Raw genomic sequence first — 18,778 nt, forward strand, 5'->3', positions numbered from 1 at the left:
GCAGAAGTCCAGATATTAAGAGAATGTACAAAACAGGAATGGAAGACAAACAGGAAAAGTGACATTAAAGAAAGAATGGTCATATTTGGATAGGTAAATGGGTATGTTCTTGAGCAAAGGAAAGATGATGAAGAACAAATACATTTAATACAATTAAAATACAAATACATCCTCCAACTGCACAGTTCAAAGCTTCCACACACATCTTACATAATAGCTTTGAAATCTATAAAGCCTTACCATTTTAATATGTGAGGTTAAGTCAACAAGAGATTTCTGTGTGGAGACAAAGTCTTTTTCTTCTAAGTCTTTTAGCCTAACACTGTAGCCACAATTCAAAGATGCTGAAAAATGGAACTCGAGGAAATTCTGCTAGTGATTTTCACTCTAGCTAGGTAATCATTTTCATTACCTGAAGAGTGAAAGTCGCTCAGTCGTGTCCGACTCTTTGCGACCCCATGGACTATGTAGTCCATAGAATTTTCCAGGCCAGAACACTGGAGTGGGTAGCTCTTCCCTTCTCCAGGTGATCTTTCCGACCCAGGAATCGAACCAGGGTCTCCTGCACTGCAGGTGGATTCTTTACTGGTAGCTGAGCTACCAGGGAAGCCAAAGAGTTAAACAGGAGCCATATTTGCTGGCCATGTTTTATTTGTCCTTTTTCTTCAAACAGGATAACCAAAGATACACACAGTATTCAATAAAGTAAAATAGATGAGACAAATTCTAAGAGACTGCGATGCCACATGCTACATTTAATCTAATTTTATTCATGCTTGCTTTGGGATGGGGAATAGATCATTCAGTAAAAACATACAGTAAAAACAAAATATGTCTTATCATGTACAACTTTTAAACTACAATAATGATGTACCTTAATTACTTCCATGCACACAAGTCTAACATTACAGTTTTTTAAAAAATAAACACAATTAAGACTTCTAGGAGCATTTTATAATAAAGTAATTCCTAATTTTTCTTTGTAGATAGATCAAGCACCTCCAAAATACAAATTCCTATACACAGTGAGCGCTTTACTTAAAATGAATACTTAAGTAAATTAAGTACGTGGACAGCCTTAGGATAAGCTGACATTATATATTCAGCTAAGTAGGCAACAAACCATAGTGCCAAATGGAAAAAAGTGTATTTGCAAATAAATTTCAAAAACTAAGTTAACTTTTTATAATTAAATACAGAAAATATACTGATTTGCTAAAATAAATAAGATGTGATGTAACACTTCACTATAAAGAATGCATACCAGAACATTTATAAACAGTGAGTGAATCTCATTAAGAAGAGTTTACTACAATAAACGCTGGCTAAATAGAAGTGCATATTGTGAAGCACTATGGGTGGTATATGTTTTGCCACATACTCTTGTTACCTTGAGGTAGATAACACATGTGTACCAAATTCGGCATTCATTTTCAGTTGCTGCTGGTATCATGTGTTTTTAAGAAATGTGTACAGTATGAAAAACTTGAAAATACTCATGAATGAAAAATGTTTTAGGAAAAAAATAGATATTTTCATGCAATTATGTACAGTCTCACTGTGTAAATTTCAAGGCAAGATTTTTGTTTCCTGTAAAACAGATCATTGTTCTATAAGAGAATGTTTTTTACTTGTCTTAGTGCATTTCTTTTGTCTCCTCCTGCATTGCATTATTTTGCTCTATTCTTTATTTTTGTGTGCAAACGACATGCCAGTTAAAATGAAAACCATCTCACATGTAGAAAAAAAGTCTGGATTTTAAAAACCAAGAAAAAAATCCTTTCTAAATGACACCATCTGATTCAAGTAAAAAAAAAAAAAAAGACTTAAACGCTAGTAATAAAAAAGACAAAACACATTTCATGAAGAATACAAAGAGAAATGTCTGCTGAGTGTTTTAGTTCAGATGTTTCAGAATGCTGCTGTATGTCTTATGAGGAATCTGAGGGGAAGATTTCATAGCAGAAGGTGTTAATGTGGCCTGTATTGACTTAAGTGGTGACCCAACTGGACTGTGAAACTGTGGGATGCCTATGGATTCAAGCTGCTTGTTGAAGAGGAACTCCCCACTGCTGTTCAGAAATCCTTCCTCATTTCCTCTCTCCCCAAGCTTCCCATCCTCTACCGGCTCAGTTTCTAGCATTTCAGTATCTTCTTTCCTGCTAAAGAACTTGTCCAGGTAACTGGTATAAGTGTTTTCCTTTTCAATTTGCTCATCCTTCCTTACCTCACAACAAAACTGATTTATGAGAAAACAGTCCTCCCCACCATCCACAAACTGGCTATCCCAAGAAGATTGGTACAAGGCTTCTAATTGAGCCAAATTTGCCATTCCTTTTTCCTGTTTTTCTCGGCTTACTGACTTTGATATCAAACTTTTCAATTCTAGTTGGGACACTGAGCTATTCAAGTCATTTAATTTGTCAACAACATCAGTAGCCTCATGTTGTGAACTAAGTTGAATAGTTCCTGCAATAAAGGAATCAAAGTCAAATCCCTGATTCTTTTCCCTTTCTTTTTCAGCCAGTTGCTGTGATACTTCCTCTAAAGCTATCTGGGCTTTAACCAATCCATTCCTTTCACATTTTGACTTGCCCTTCTTATCAGATTTTTCTTTGCTTTGTTCTTTCCAATTAGAAAGATCTATAATAAGCTTGGGTTCATAATAATGATTAACTTCACTCTCTCTCCAAACTAAGTTATCTAAATATGATGATGACCTCATTTTGTAGTTACAAGTATGGCTACACTCCAGATCACAGTATTTGTTTTCATGATGATCTGGGTACTGCCAACAAGGCTCAGTAGAGTAACTGGTGTCAAAAGCAGGATCCTCCAAATACTTTTCACGATCTCCATCCAAATATTTTCGAGGATCAACTTGTACTTCTTCTTCATCAGTGACATCAGACAGAGCTCTTGGGTCTAGTTGAACTTCCTCAATATCAAAGTTGTTATGTATAGGCCAATCGTGCTCTGAAAACTGACAATCATGGTACCTGAAAAAAATTAATATATTAGTGTTACTCCAGGTATATGATTTCACTTTCAAATATACTACATGCCTTTTGGGTCAAAGCACTGTGCTTGCTAGGTCTATGAGGGGAATAATAAGAGTGTTAAGTCATATAAGAATTTATAATCTTAATGGATAGGTAAGCCCTGTTACTCTATAAAGTAATATGATGCAATGGAGCATATAATTATATAAACTGCACATAAACATCTGAGTAGCTGGCTGGTTCAATCTCAATTTCACAATTTATACAAACACAATTTCACACACGGGGAAAAAAACAACCTTATGGCCACAAAATGTAGATCTCTTAATTTTAATCAGGTGCCATACAGATTTTCACTCTATGGTAATAAAGCAGACTAGAAGAAGGCTTGCTGGAACTCATCGCCATGAATAGAACAAAACAAGTCTCCATGTAAATGTTACTGAATGTGGTATCCTCTTACAGACACATTTCAGCAAGGTGACCACACCACAACCAAGCAGAGGCAGACTAAGACACAAGTGAAAACAGTGGTGGTTGAAGAGGACAGAATAGAAAAGAGATTAGATGACTTAACTAATAAGTATGGTAGAAAATGTAGAGATTGGAAGACATCTGGGTATGTGAAAAAACAACTATATATAGATAGTAGAAATGTTCATATAGAGAAAGAAGATGGTTGGCAGATATATTTGATCATAAATACTTCAACATTTTAGGAGTTAAAAAATGCAGCAAGCAACAAACTAATTTCAACATTAACTACTTCTTGTTCCAAAGTAGCATTTAACTTTTCCCATTATGTATATACTAAGCAGTAACTATTAAATATTGAAATTACATAAAGGCTATTCAAAGATAGCAATAAGTTTAGCAGAAATCCAAAAAGACCATTTCTAAATTTTTAAGGTCTTTACATTGTCTTATCATATACAATTTAAAATAAAACTCACTAAATTATGCTTTATTGAAAACAAAACCTTTTCCTAATTTAGGGTCAGTTTTACCTTTCCCAGTTATAAATGTGACTATGAGTTTCATCCATAAGCAAAATATCATCAACTTCATCTTCAATATGAAAAGGATGACTTGAGATTGGCTCATCCATTGGAAAAGAATAAATGCTCATGTAAGGATGGGAAAGCGCTTCTTCTGCTGTCAACCGATCCATGGGGCTGAATGTCAAAATTTGTTCCAGGAAATCCAGTGCTGCAAGAGGAAGAAAAAAACCTTAACTGTACTGGAGGTCCACCAACCCATAAGGAAAAAAAGGGATTACACAATTAAAAGGTAAGTTAATTTAAGTTCTGTCAGAGAAACAAAACAACTTACCTGATTCACTGATTAAAAAGACATGTATCCAAGAAACAAAGTATTTGAAATATATCCCAATCTCATATTATGGCCAATTATAAAGGAAAAGGAATATATGAAGTTGAATCATATGAAATTTTCATTTTTGTCAGTCAAAAACAGTCAAATAACAGCAATTTCATATGGCATAACCTAATTCATAGGTCCTAATTTCAGCTCTGCAACTCACTAGGTTAGCTGGATTACTAGCTATGTGGAACCGGAGAGGTTAAACTTGCTGAACTTCCATTTCTTCATGTGTAGAATGGATACAGAGATAGGTATAAGGTATAAAAATGAAATGTATAGCATTTAATGCCCTTTGCTCCCCTTACCTCATTGACCAGCTGTTGTACTAATTTGTGGACTTCTGTTTCACACCAATCATACTACTGCAGATCACACAATGCATTTGATCACTTTAGGGCTACCAGCATAGCTACCACAAACCCAGTTCTTTTCACTAACTCAGACTGCACCACTGTCACCAGCCCTCCACCACCACCACACACTGGATGCCTTATTAGTGACACCATCTTCAACTCGGAACCATTCCTAACTTCCACTTTTTCCGCTTCCTAGTTATACAGTACTGATAAAAGCTGGATGCAAAATCATATGTGTATATATATCTACGCTCTCTACAAATTCACCCATACTGTGGAATTTGGCCTTTGAAATGGCTCAGCAATGTTCCTCACCATTTCTTTACGCTCTCAATCTTCTCATTATTCTTTGCAGATAAACCTACTTCACATTTATCTCAATCCCTACTTCTTCACTCTGGTCTGTGTCACACATCTACTGATCCTTGCCTTCTGTCTCAAAGGAAAAGCTAGTTAGCACTTCTCTAAAACTAAGCTGCACCCTAGAAATGACCTTATTCTCAACTTCCAATCTCTCATAAATATTAAAAGTAGCTGACACTTATACAGCCATTTATATTCTACAAAGTGCTTCACTACATTATCTCATTCAATGCTCAGATCAGTCCAATGAAGTACTAAAGAGAAGAAAGGTAAGGGTCCTTGTTATTCATACCCTTCAGTGGCCCAGGGCTGAGGTTCCTGCCTGTACTCCACCTTTTCCCCACCCGCCTCTATTATATTACCTTAACCTAGGAAGTGATTTCATGATACATCAAGCTGTTCTTGGTTCTTCTGCAAGTCATTGCCCCACGTGTCTCAAGGCAAGAGACAATCTAAGGCAGTTACAGATGGTTGACTCAGCATAACTGCCATTTTCAGAGTGAAACATATCCAACTACACGAGAGGAATATACTGTAGAACCCCTAAAACTGATAGCAGGGAGAAAAGGCAGAGCTAACAAACTAGTCAGGCTGAACTCCCAAATGTATGCAAATAAAAAACATTTCCATCATTGTCAAAATTCTATTGGATAGCCCTGCTCTAGAGGAAATCAGTCTATTTACTACAATGGTATGCTAAGATAAAGAAATAAGTGGTAAACTATAGAGAAAGGGAGGATAAAAGGTAACCATGAAGGAAAATTTAAAAGATTGGGTATTCATTTAAAGACACTAACCAGTACAGGGTTCCAGTGGTCTTAATGTGTCTTCATATGTATTTAATCTTGTTTGCTTTTTCCCTCTAAAGATCATGAATAGAATGTGAGAGAGGAACATATACTACTACAAGAGTTCCCCATTGCTCAGAAGGTACTCTGCCCCAAAACAAAATTCCAGTGTTAATGAAGAAGAAACTTGCAGAGCACATCTATGTAACAAGTCTTTAGCTTCAGGAACTTTAAACACTCTGCATTGCATTTGTATGTCAGTATAGGTGGCACTAGTGGTAAAGAATCTGCCTGTCGATGCAGAAGATGCAAGAGACGTAGGTTTGATCCCTGGGTCGGGAAGATCCCCTGGAGTAGAAAATGGCAACCCACTGCAGTATTCTTGTCTGAAAAATCCTATGGACAGAGGAACCTGATGGGCTACAATCCATGGGGTCGCCAAGAGTTGGACATGACAGTACATGCGTGCCTGCGCGCACCCACACACACACAGAGTTCTATCACTTATGAAAATCAAGTATCTTTGTCCAATGGTTACTTAATGAATCTATTATCAAAGACATTTGTTCAACACATTATGAACAAATCACAGGCATCAACTAAATATTCAGGTTGGTTCACAGCTGACTAATGAGGGCAAGGGAAAAGAATATTCAAATTTAATTAGGTTACAAATGCCTCAACAGCAACATTCTATATTACTAGCTTGATTCTTTCTTTTGATAAGACTCAGCAATGGCAACAATGACTCTAAGCCAATTTCTGAGCACTCTCTCTCAACCTGGCTGAGCAGGGTCATACCTGCAGAGGATTTAAAAAGACACATCCTGCTTGCCACCCCACCTCTGGATTCTGATTTAACATTCTGCACTTTTTAAAGAATTCCAACAGACAACTCTGAGGCATAGTCAAGTGCTATGTAACTGCTGTTCAGTTATGAACAAGGATGCCATCATGACAGTGGCAACAAGATCAGGAGTAAGAGTCAGCAATATATTACTGACTGTGAAGATACCCTAAAAGACATGTTAAAAATGTAGCATTCTGGGACTTCCCTAGTGGTCCAGTGGTTAAGAATCTGCCTTGCAGTGCAGGGAAGATGGGTTTGATCCCTGGTTGGGGAACTAAGATCCCACATGCCCGCATGCCGCAACTAAGACCCAGCACAGCCAGATAAATAAATAAATATTAAAAAAAAAAAAAAAAGTAGCATTTCTGAAAAAGGAAGCTTATGAAACCTGTTGAAATTAAATACAGTTGCTTCCTTTTCATTCAGGCATTTACTAATGAGTTCCAAGCATATCTGGGGAAAAAAGACAATGTCATCAGTTTTGCTATCCAGTGCCTATTTCTCAAAACACTTGCTAAGTTAAAGCACTTTGATACACATTAACCTTAACTACATAATGATCAGAGTGGATGATATGAACAATAAATGTATAATTAAGAGAAAGTTTAAGATGTTTAGGAAACTGTATCTCCCTAACTTTATGATTCAGAAAAGAACTATCACAATTCTGGCATGGATACAGCTAAATACAGTACAATAATCCTTAAAGATATGATACAATCAACTTTTAAGGAAGATATTTTCATTTCTAATGCTCTTCTTTTAAAAAACGTTATCCTATTACAGATAACTATTACAGCATTTAGACTTTTGTATCTTATTTGTATCAACAAACCCTGAAGTTACATCTCTCTATTCTGATGTATAAAATTAACTGCTTTAGTGGTCAATGAAGTTTTGATTCTACGTTCCTATTACTTTCAAGTCTGCACAAACTGTCACATTTAGCACCCAGTATTACTACTAACACCAATCTGCAATCTTTTATGTAACAGTTTGCTCAAATGTAGTTTTGACCTTTCCTCCATCTTTCTTGCTCTAAAACCCTTGCTTTCCTTCAACTCAATTTCTTCTTTCATATCTAAATCACATTCATATTTGTACCCATACTTACTCATCATATAACCCTCAGAGAATCCCGATCCAGCTCAGTGAGAGTCAGTGATAAACATGTTCACCTAGCAGAGGCGATCAGAAGTAAAAGTTGGAAAAGCACATGGAGTCAGCACCAGGAAAGAGGGGTATACTGGAATCTGGAAAATTATTCAGAGCAAAGAAAAGATTCCCAGCCTAAGTGCCTGGCTATAAAAAGGAAAGCGAGAGCTGAAGTTTTAGGTGTACCTCGAGTGTCTGAAGACTATTTGGGAGAATGCCACATCTATAACGATAAAAAGCTAAAGCTTTCCTACACACATCCTGCTCACACATAAATACACCATTACATGACGGTTACTCTTCAGTTACAGTACCTTCTCGACTAATTCCTGGAAGCAGCTGAGTTAAAGGTTTGTGTGGCTCAGTCATGTCATTTCTAATGTAAACTGGAATTACGCTGAGAAGCTCCTGACGATCTTCCTCATGGACAACAGGAATAGATTCTAAAATCAGCTGCATCTGTTCAAGTTCATGTGCACCTAGATGAGATTAAAATATACCAAATACAACATTAATAAACACATTTCTCAATGTTTAACCTACTGGCAATAAACATTCTAAAGCTACAGGAAACTAACAGAATTGTAATGACCATTGACGGGGGAAATGGTTTTAACTGCATCATTAATCAGCATTTTTCACTGCTTTGAATATCATCATCAATCTGCTCAAAAAGCTTATCTTTTTCAAATTCTGCTCACTGATATGTTCAGTTTTGGCTGCTTTGTTTCCTTAAGAAATTGACTTGAAGTCTGGCCTCATATTAAGGTATCACGAAGTAGTGAAAAAACCAATAAACTGAGATTTAAAAGATGAGATTCTAGTCTCAACCATACATACTAATTAACTCACTAGAACTCTGAGAATACTTAACACAGTGATGACTTAATTTCACTATCAATAAAATAGAGCCTTAGACTACATTTGTGAAACAGAAAGTTTTATAGTTATGGATTAGGCTCAGTTAACATTTCAAAACCACTATTAAAGAAATAAAAGGGGAAACTTCAGGCTAAATGGGCAGCTAATATTTAAAAAACAAAACATTCATTTGTTTTTCCACTTATTTCTAGAAACTCATTCAACATTCAACATTTTTCTTGAGTGCCTACCATGAGCAAGGCACTTTAGAATACACCTGTGAAACAAAAATGACCAAATTTCTGCCTTCGTGGAGCTCACAGTATAATGGAGGAAGACAGATAACAACTTCTGTAAACATTTACATCAAACAGTGACAAATGAAGAAAAATAGAGTAAGTGAAGGAGGACAGAGAGCACTGTTAGGAGTAGGGTTAATTTATATTAACAACCCCTTGGTTGTTATGACCTTATCATTCTTATGACAAAGGAAGGCCTCACTGAGAAGCTGACAAGGAAGCTAGGTAATACACCATACATTCATGAAGAGGAAGAGAGTTCCAGGAAGATGAGAAAGGGCCCAAAGGCCTAGAGGAGACAGTGGACTTGGTGTGTCCAAGAAACAATTAGGCAAGTGTAGCTGAAGTACAGTGACTCAGGAAAGTGACAGATGAGCTCAGTGGTACCAGAACACTGAAAGTCAATGTGATTCTGAATTTGATAAGAAACCATTACAGAGTTTTGAACAGAGAAATGACATGAGCTATGTTTTCAGAGAACTACTATGTTGCTATGTGGTAACTAGACCACAGACAAAAGTTAAAGCAGGAAAGCCAGTTAGGAGATCATGTGTTAGACCAGGAGAGGCAGAATGGTTTATTGGACTAGGAGGATGAGAGTAGCGAAAGAGATACTAGCAGTAAGATTCAAGATATACTTTGAAGAAATAGCCCATAAGATCTGTAAGGAGAAAAGTGAAGGACGATGCCAAGATTTTGGCCTGAGCAACTAAGAAGTGGGTCTGGTTTACTAAGATGAGGAAGACAGCAGAAAGAGGAAGTATGAGGGAGAGATATCAGGAGGTCAGTTTTGGATAGGTTAAATTTGAGATGCCATTAGACATCTAAGTGGAGATACTAAGACCAAAAAAAAGGCTAGGGCACTTACTATAGGTTAAAAATACACAGATTTCCAATGAATGCTTAGACCTTGCCTTTCATTGCTGTTAATGAGGCCTATCCTAAACAATAGATTTCCCTCATGCTGCTTTTACTGAATGGTTCACAAACCTACTGAAAAGTTTTTAGAAGGGAACTACAACTGAGTCTTTCAAATCATTTCATAAACAATTCTGTTTAATTAAATGTTTAAAGTATACAAAGGTTTAAAATAAAAAATTGTTTTATTTAGAGGTTTTTGTTTTAATCTACCTTAACTCAAAACTTTCTCATGCACTTTTTTAGATTCCCTCATAGCACCAAACTCATTATAAAACTGGTTGTTTCTGAAATATCACATCAGTCAGGCCAAAAGGACATGGCAGTTCAAGCAACAGGGTTGATAGGAGACAAAGAATTACTGAATTTACAACAATAGCTAAAAAAAATTTCACCAGGAAGTAACCAACACTGACAGAATCAGGTAACACAGGTATCATTTAACAAAAACAACCAACAAATATTGATCCATAAAATAGGAAATTATGTTTAAGAAATAAAGATATATACAAAAGAAACACTAGAATTCAGACTAACTTTACTGAACAAACTAGTAAATATGTAAGTGTTCTCAATCTTTAAAATACCATTTTATCTTTTCATTTTAATAGTTTAGACTATAATAAATTGGTTTGAATCTTACATAAATCTTGATTCACAGAAATATACGAAATTATTTCTCCTTGGGATAATTTTCCCATTTATTTTAAAATTTCTAACCTGCAAAGAGGGTTTTACCAGTCAGCATTTCAGCAAAGATGCAGCCTGCAGCCCACATGTCAATGGCTTTAGTATAATTATTAGGAGAAAGTAAAAGACGTGGAGATCTGTACCATTTAGTAACCAATCCTTCAGAAAGATGACCCTGAAAAAGAAACAAAAATATACTTTTTACTTTAGCTGAATAACAGTAGGTAAAATATGATTAATTAAAGAGCCCTTAATCTAAAAACAAACTGTAATTGTAAAATCCTTAAACAGTACTGTTGATTTCTATGCTTATTTTCAAGGCTCTTGCGCTTCTGAGGCTGTATGGAGATTATGAACATACCCCCTGAAACACACCACCTATAAAATGATATTCTCATGAAGTATTCAGACCAAAGAATACTATAAGAATTTAGTGTTAACGCTAGGGCACATATTCACAACATGTTTGAGAAGAGAAGCTATTTGTCACTTCAAGTCAACAATGAAGCAGGTATGCTTTAAATCAATGAGAGAAAGGCAGGAAGAGTACCAGAGGTGAGCTATTTATAAAGCAATGTCAACCTCCTTACTGACAACCCAGGGACCTGGCTATACTGCACACGCCATTCCTAATCAATTTCACTACTTTATACTTATGAAGTATTTGACAAAAACAGTTAAACATATGTTGCCTTGTTTCATTCTCAAAACAACGCTGAGAAAATATGAAGGCAGATATTAACACTCAAGTTAAGGAGTCTGCTTAAGGTCATATAGTTTAGCTGGATGTAGAAATGGAACTCCATTTTAGATAGTGTAACTCCTAGTTCAGTGTTCTATCCACAATACTTCACTGTTATCCATAAAGATGTGGTCATCCATTTCATCTTGGTACTCAATTTCGATGCTGAAGTTTTTTTTTAAAGTTAAGTTATACTCAATGTGAGATGATACATGCAAATGCCAAGATGTGTCTTAGATGTGTGCTATGAGAAGCCAAGCAAGCAGGCTTCCCAGGGATGGTTTATACCAAAACAGCTCCATTTTTACATTTTAAACATCAGAGTCCCAAGTATGATTTCATTTGAAAACTAAAAGACCAGAGTTCAGCTCAAAAAATATCATTAATTTCCTGTACAAAAGCAAATTTAAGGCAAAGTTACTATGAATTCTTCCGACTATTCTTACTGCCTACTTTATGTTTGTGCAAACATAAAGATTAGATTTCAAACTAAGTTTGCTAAACAAGGCATAACAGAAGAGTATACCCAAACAAACAAAAAAGTAAAAGTTGAAACAGCAACCTTCTGCCCTAAACACATGATATATCCTACTTCAAAGTAGATTTTAAAAGTAGATATTTACTTAAAAGTAAATATGCACACAACTTGAGAGAATTTCAGTTATTACAAATTACCAGAATTTATATTTAACTAGGATCCCATTCCTCCTTCATTTCAAACACAGGGAGATTGTGAATGGAAAAAAGGTACTATGTAAAGTTTAGTACAATTAAGTAAAAATTCTGCCACAACACACAAAGGAAATACAAGCACCTGTTTCTGATGATGTGTATCAACTGAGAGGTCTGCCTCAGCTAACTTTCCACATACCTTATGGGAATAATGGGGATCCATGATCCGTGCAAGACCAAAGTCACCTATCTTCAGCACCAAGTCTTCAGTATTAATGAAAAGATTAGCTGGTTTGAGATCTCTGTGCAGTACGTTTGCTGAGTGAATGTATTTGAGCCCACGTAGCAGCTGATACATGAAAAGCCTGGCATGCTCTTCCAGTAAAGGGCCCTGCTCCAGCACATTAGCCAAGTCTGTCTCCATGTACTCCTGAACAATGTAAACACTGTTCAGTTCGGTAAGAGAGCCCACATCATCCGTTAACTGGCTTCCACTAGGACCAAGAATTTCAAACACCTTCACAATGTTATCATGGTCAAGTCTTCTAATAATTTTGATTTCACGTAGAGCATGTTTGACACTCTGGGGATCAGTAAGGACAATTTTCTTGATGGCTACTCTTTTGTCACAGTCATTGTCTACAGCAGAAAAAACCAAGCCATTGCCTCCACAACCCAATGGTTTTAAGTCCATATACCTAGAGCCCAGATCAAAACCATGAATGTTCATGAGACTTTCAAATTTCTCTGCCATTTTGAAACTCTTACTATTGGCTTTTCCTTTCAAATTGTTGAACTTGTGTGAACAAAGAAGAAAACTGGCATCAAAAGGAACGATCTTTTAAAAAGGGAGAAAAAAATAATTCTGCGTCCACAGCAAGATGGTTTCTTGATGCTCATTGCATATGCCAACCAGGCCTGTTGAGTTCCCCTTAGATTTTAAGCTCAAAAAGCTCTACTCATACTGAGAATTAAAAAGATTGCAGTACTCATAGTTCAAGAAAGGGACAGCAACTCTGCAGACATTTAAAGAAAACACTCAAGAAACTCAAACGGAATGAAATGACATACTATGCACTCAGATTTACTGTGCTGAAGGATTTAACATTTAACAAAAATGTGAATAAATATGCACACAACAGGCTTCTATGAACATTCTCCTCACAGTGCAGATACATTCAGTGTTGGACTGGTCCTGAGCAGCATCATTCTAAGGTGCTGGTAAGCGCTATTTCCGTTTTGCTTCTTTTCTTCCTCTGTTGCTGTATATTTCAACAGGAAGCCCTGGCGGCTGTTGGTTAACAGAAGATGTCTTTTGTTAGTGATCAGGTGGCTCCAGCTCACCACAATCACAATCAAAGCTACCGTCCATCTTACTCTGATACAACCTGGAGGATGAGAAAAAAGAAGGAAAGAGTCACCACTGCAGGAAATGCTCTTTCAATCAACTTTATAAAATGACACAAACTGGGCATTTAGCTATAAGCTACCACTGGTGGTGTATTAAACTTACATACGTCACTAAATGGAAAGATCACCCTCAATCAAAAATAGCTACCTATGTTGTAAGCAATTCACATGTGTTGACTCAGACTCCAGATCTCACCATACTAGATTCTCTGTATTATCTAGGTCATTAGGTTGTATAAATTTCTTAAATACCAATGAGCAAAGGAAAAGTTCATAATATTTTTACAGAATTCTTTAGAATTTTTCAGTGAAGCACTTGTAACATTTTTCTAAAAATACATATATAATAACTTACAAAGTGTTAGTTCATTAAAGAGCATGTTTATTTATTAGCTCTGCCTGACAGAGTTAATACCTGACAATACCTAATGAACAAAAATGTAGCAGCACAAATAAAAAATTTGCCAAACATGCTCTTAAACTTACAAAGTGAACTTCGTAAGTTCACTTACAAAGGAGTAAACTTAAACAGTGAATAAACCTATGAATAAAGCCTATGAAATGTTTAACTTCACTGATGATCAAAAATATCAAATTACTTCATGAAGATGATATTTCAGATTGGAAAAACAGTTTTGAATGAAGTTATCTCAACTGCAAATATCAAGTCTGGAGAGGAATGTGGAAAAACAGGAACTCTCCTACAAAAATGGTGAGAGTTTACAAGGGACAGTTAGGGAGTTTGGGATTGACATGTACACAAAATGTTATAATTAAAATGGATAACCAACAAGGACCTACTGTACAGCACAGAGAACTCTGCTCAACGTCCTGTGGCAGCCAGGATAGCAGGGGAGAGTTTAGGGGAGAATGGATACATGTATAGGTATGGCTGAGTCCCTCTGCTGTCCACCTTAAACTATCATATCATTATTAATCAGCTATACTCCAATTTAAAATAAAAAGTTAAGAAAAAATTAAAACAAAATAAAGTTATCATAAAATACTGGGAAAGAGTAGGAACATCAAAAAAACAATTTGGCATAAGTAAATACATAAGTAAATAAATAAATATCATACCTATGACTTGGCAATTTTTCTTCAAGGAAAATTCCCTAGAGAACTGCTTGCAAATGGATATACAGATGTTCTTTTTTTTTTTTGTAATGCCAAAATAACAAAAACAGCCTAAACTTTCAACAATAAGAATAAATGAGTTATAGTCATACAGTGAGCTACTACATAATAGTAAAAATGAAGATGGCAGAAATCACCAAATATACACTAAATTTAAAAAGCAAACTGCATACAGAAATGTGCATGCTGCAACTAGTTATAGCAGGTGGATAAACATGCAAAATAAAGCTATTTTAAGGTACATACAGATGTAGCAAAAGTATAAAAATATAAGAGTGATAAATAACAAATTAAATATAATAATCACCTTAGGAATGAAGGAAGGAACAAGAATGGGGTGGGGGGATTACACAACATTCTTCAACCAATCTTTAATGCGTTATTTTTTAAAAACCAACTGAAGTATGACAAATTATTAGAATGTTACAGAGTTAGGTAGTATGTAAATGAAGAGTTCATATTATAGGGGGAAATGCAGGCAGACAAAAAAGCAAAACACATATTAGATGGCAATAAGTGGTATGGAAAAATAAAACAGAGAAGAGTGACAAGAGGGTAGTGAGGAAATGCCTCTCTGATAAGGTGTTACTGAAGCAAAGCTCCAAGGGAGGAAGTAAGGATGTGGGTGGGCCTTAAGGATGCTATGTGGAAGTAATTGTTGTAGACAGAGGGGCTCCAATACAAAATAAAAAGTTTTAAAAAATCAAAATAAAATAAATTTATCATAAAATATTGGAAAAAAGTAAAAACATCAAAAAGCTATTAGGCATAAATAAATGCTCAACTAAGATGAGCATTTGTTTCATGTTCCAGAAGCAACTAGGAGACCAATGTAGTAGCTCATTTAAACATATTAATACATGCCTATAAGCATGTAATACAGCCTAAACTTTTAAATGGAAAGGCTTCCTGTTGCTGACTTTTGACCTTAAAGCTAGTATAGGTGCACGTACAATGCCATTTTCTAAATGACTCTGAAAGGACTGGAAACAGGACAGCTGCAATAATCTTTGGTTCAAAGAGCTAATTATTTAAAGGCAGGAGAAACTTTATCAGTGAATGAAATAAAGCTGTCCATTCTGAACCTGAAGACATGACAACTTCCAATCACCTTCAGGTGTGGCTTAAGAACTGCTAGGACCAAACACATCAGCTGTTTCACAGTGGTGAAGCTTCTGTACAACAGAGGAATCTATCTTACTTCCCTGTCTGCTTCATTCATATTTCTACATACTTCACATGCGGAAATATATGATCCTGAAAAATAAAATAAGGTTAACAGCATATGCTTCAATCTGAGCAAATCTTTAACTCTGAGAGATCCATAAATATGAAAAATATTGTGTGAAAGAGAAACTGATAATACGAATAACTCAGAAACTAAGTGGGTAAATGATCCCTCTTGCCCTAATGTAGACAATTCCTTAAAGCTCAGTCAAGTTTTAAGTTTTTGATAAATGTACATTTTTATGTCTGTTTAACAGACTTGACATAAGAACACTAAAACCTCTAAGTACTCTCATAAGCTACTAGTTCACTAACATTGCAATCAGAGACAAGCAGAAATAACACTTCACTAAAACACCACCACTCTCATCCACGAGAAAAGTACCACAGTAGGAACTCCAGCCAGAGGATGAGTGGAAGACTCAAGACCTCCATCTACATCGGCCTCCTTTCAATCTTAGTGAGACCAAGAAGCATTACAGACCAGAAACAAATGTAAGCATGAGAATGCCCTTTCAGTTCAGTTCAGTCGCTCAGTCGTGTCCGACTCTTTGCAACCCCATGAATTGCAGCACGCCAGGCCTCCCTGCCCATCACCAACTCCCAGCGTCTACCCAAACCCATGTCCATCGAGTCGCTGATGCCATCCAACCATCTCATCCTCTGTTGTCCCCTCCTCCTCCTGCCTCCAATCCTTCCCAGCATTAGGGTCTTTTCCAATGAGTCAACTCTTTGCATGAGGTGGCCAAAGTATTGGAGTTTCAGCTTCAACATCAGTCCTTCCAATGAACACCCAGGACTGATCTCCTTTAGGATGGACTGGTTGGATCTCCTTGCAGTCCAAGGGACTCCCAAGAGTCTTCTCCAACACCACAGTTCAAAAGCATCAATTCTTTGGCGCTCAGCTTTCTTCACCATCCAACTCTCACATCCATACGTGACCACTGGAAAAACCATAGCCTTGACTAGATGGACCTTTGTTGGCAAAGTAATGTCTCTGCTTTTAAATATGTTATCTAGGTTGGTCATAACCTTCCTTCCAAGGAGTAAGTGTCTTTTAATTTCATGGCTGCAATCACCATTAGCAGTGATTTTGGAGCCCCCAAAAATAAAGTCTGACACTGTTTCCACTGTTTCCCCATCTATTTCCCATGAAGTGATGGGACCAGAATGCCCTTTCAGAAATCTCAAAGACACTGGTCACCAATTACAGGGGTAAAGAGTGGGTAAAAATTCATTTCAGGGAAGGTGAGAGCTTGTGCCTAGGCTGAGAGCTGCAGAGTTCTCATTGCAGACTCAGATAATGCCTATACTAAAAGCCTTGAGCAAACTTTACAGAAATATGAGACCACAATCTAAAGAAAGAATGTAACATTTATCAACTAAACTGTAATTCCACCAGACAGTGAGGATTGTACCAATTAAAACAAACTGGGATAGGGAAGTGGCGGAGGAAGGGCTGGGGCGGCCATCCCATTATTTACAATAGTGCTTGCCTGTGTAGTTGCCTCATTGCTCTCAGAGTAGTATTCTTCAAAGTCCTTCAATATCTATCAGACCAAAAGCTTTTTAGCACCTTTTTATCCAGGAGCTTGAAAAGTAAGCCCACCTTAATCAGTAAGTTGGAGGTAATGCCATACCTCTGCATGATAAAGTGGATCTAGTAAATGCTTCCAATTCAGTCCCCTTCATTCAGCAAGTATTTGCTAATTATATGTTATGTACTTGTCAGCATACTAAGCACTGCAGATAAAATGTTAAGTAAAAATAGGCTTGACCCCTGCCCTCATGGAGTTCATAGTACAGTTGGAAACAAACAATAATAACAATAGGAAAAAAGGGAGTGCAGAAGGGAAAAAGCAGTACAGGATGTTGTGAGAGCCTAGACACTGGGTGATCTGACCTAATTAGAGCAGTCAGGATATGTGTTTCTGGAAGCCATAAAAAGCCAAAGGCCTCCCTTGCTCCTCCTTAGTGACCATGAAAACAGTTTCTTCCTTATCATTATGACCCTTACAGCAGTTACATTTCAAATCCTGATCTTGTCCAATCACCTCCATCTTTCACATCCAACAGGCAGTCACTGGGCATGCAACTGCAACTAAACTGGATCAGCAGACTACTGGTCAGTGCATCTTCCATCCACATCAATGATCTCTAGAAATGTCTCATTTATACCATTTTCTCCACCATCTTTCATGTTTAACTTCATAAAAGCAAAGTTCAAGGCTCAGACTCAAGAAAGATTTGTAGTTCTCCTTCCTTTTGCACTGTCTACACACTTCAAGGGAGGAAAGGGAAAACCAAGACAGGACAGTAACTTTAAAATGACCCTTCCACCACCTTTTCAATTTCTGTGTCTCCAAATGTTTCCCATTCCTACTATCCTGAGTGCTGATACTGTGCTGCTTGAAGAGAGATCATTGGTTAAGTTTTAATTAGCTAAGTTGATGTTGCTTTGTTTTTAACAATTTGGTAAATAAAAATGAAGGGCAGAGAATGATTTATAAGAATGAAGATGGCTCTTTGGTCTTCTTTTAGTGATTCACCATAACATGGAAGTAAAAGCTCTCTGTGTAGCCAGGCTGAGTACCAGCTTCCAACACTTATAAGATAGTTCCCTGAAACGACATTAGCCACAACTGTTGCCTCGAGCTCTTTCTTCCCTAAATTACCTCCTGCTGTCACTTAGCTCACTCCATCACCAAGAGAAGTGCAGGTACTCTGAGTCAGGCCTAAGTGTATGAAGTCATAAAACGCAAAAGAAAGAAATAAAAAAGACAGTAGAATAACTTCACTCTACCCCATTTCCACGTTCTATACAAATTTGATTTTCTTTCCTTTCTTATCCAGGAAAAACTTGGTCAATGTCAGCAGGTACAAAGTTTGAGGTGAGGGCCTTAAATATAGAGGTTACTTGACTGA

General features: G+C 36.6%; 1 protein-coding gene across 10 annotated transcripts in view; it reads right to left on the minus strand.

The window, feature by feature from the left end:
• Nucleotides 1-750: 750 nt before the first annotated feature.
• Nucleotides 751-18,778, minus strand: part of MAPK6 (mitogen-activated protein kinase 6) — a 33,611-nt gene continuing 15,583 nt past the window's right edge. For 2 of the 10 annotated variants that reach the window (XM_081508203.1, XM_081508204.1), the window contains exons 2-8: nt 15,738-15,883; nt 14,570-14,677; nt 12,279-13,467; nt 10,696-10,840; nt 8,212-8,376; nt 4,010-4,211; nt 751-2,999 (exon numbers count right to left, since the gene is read on the minus strand). In XM_081508203.1, coding sequence (XP_081364329.1) covers nt 1,898-2,999; nt 4,010-4,211; nt 8,212-8,376; nt 10,696-10,840; nt 12,279-12,833 — 2,169 coding nt within the window. In that variant the 5' untranslated portion in view covers nt 12,834-13,467; nt 14,570-14,677; nt 15,738-15,883 and the 3' untranslated portion in view covers nt 751-1,897. The remainder of the gene's footprint in view (nt 3,000-4,009; nt 4,212-8,211; nt 8,377-10,695; nt 10,841-12,278; nt 13,468-14,569; nt 14,678-15,737; nt 15,884-18,778) is intronic. The other 8 variants (XM_081508206.1, XM_081508207.1, XM_081508201.1 and 5 more) reach the window with 4 other exon arrangements.

This window comes from Giraffa tippelskirchi, chromosome 7 (genome assembly GCF_054371585.1).
Source record: "Giraffa tippelskirchi isolate mGirTip1 chromosome 7, T2T-mGirTip1v1.2.pri, whole genome shotgun sequence".
NCBI lineage: Eukaryota > Metazoa > Chordata > Mammalia > Artiodactyla > Giraffidae > Giraffa > Giraffa tippelskirchi.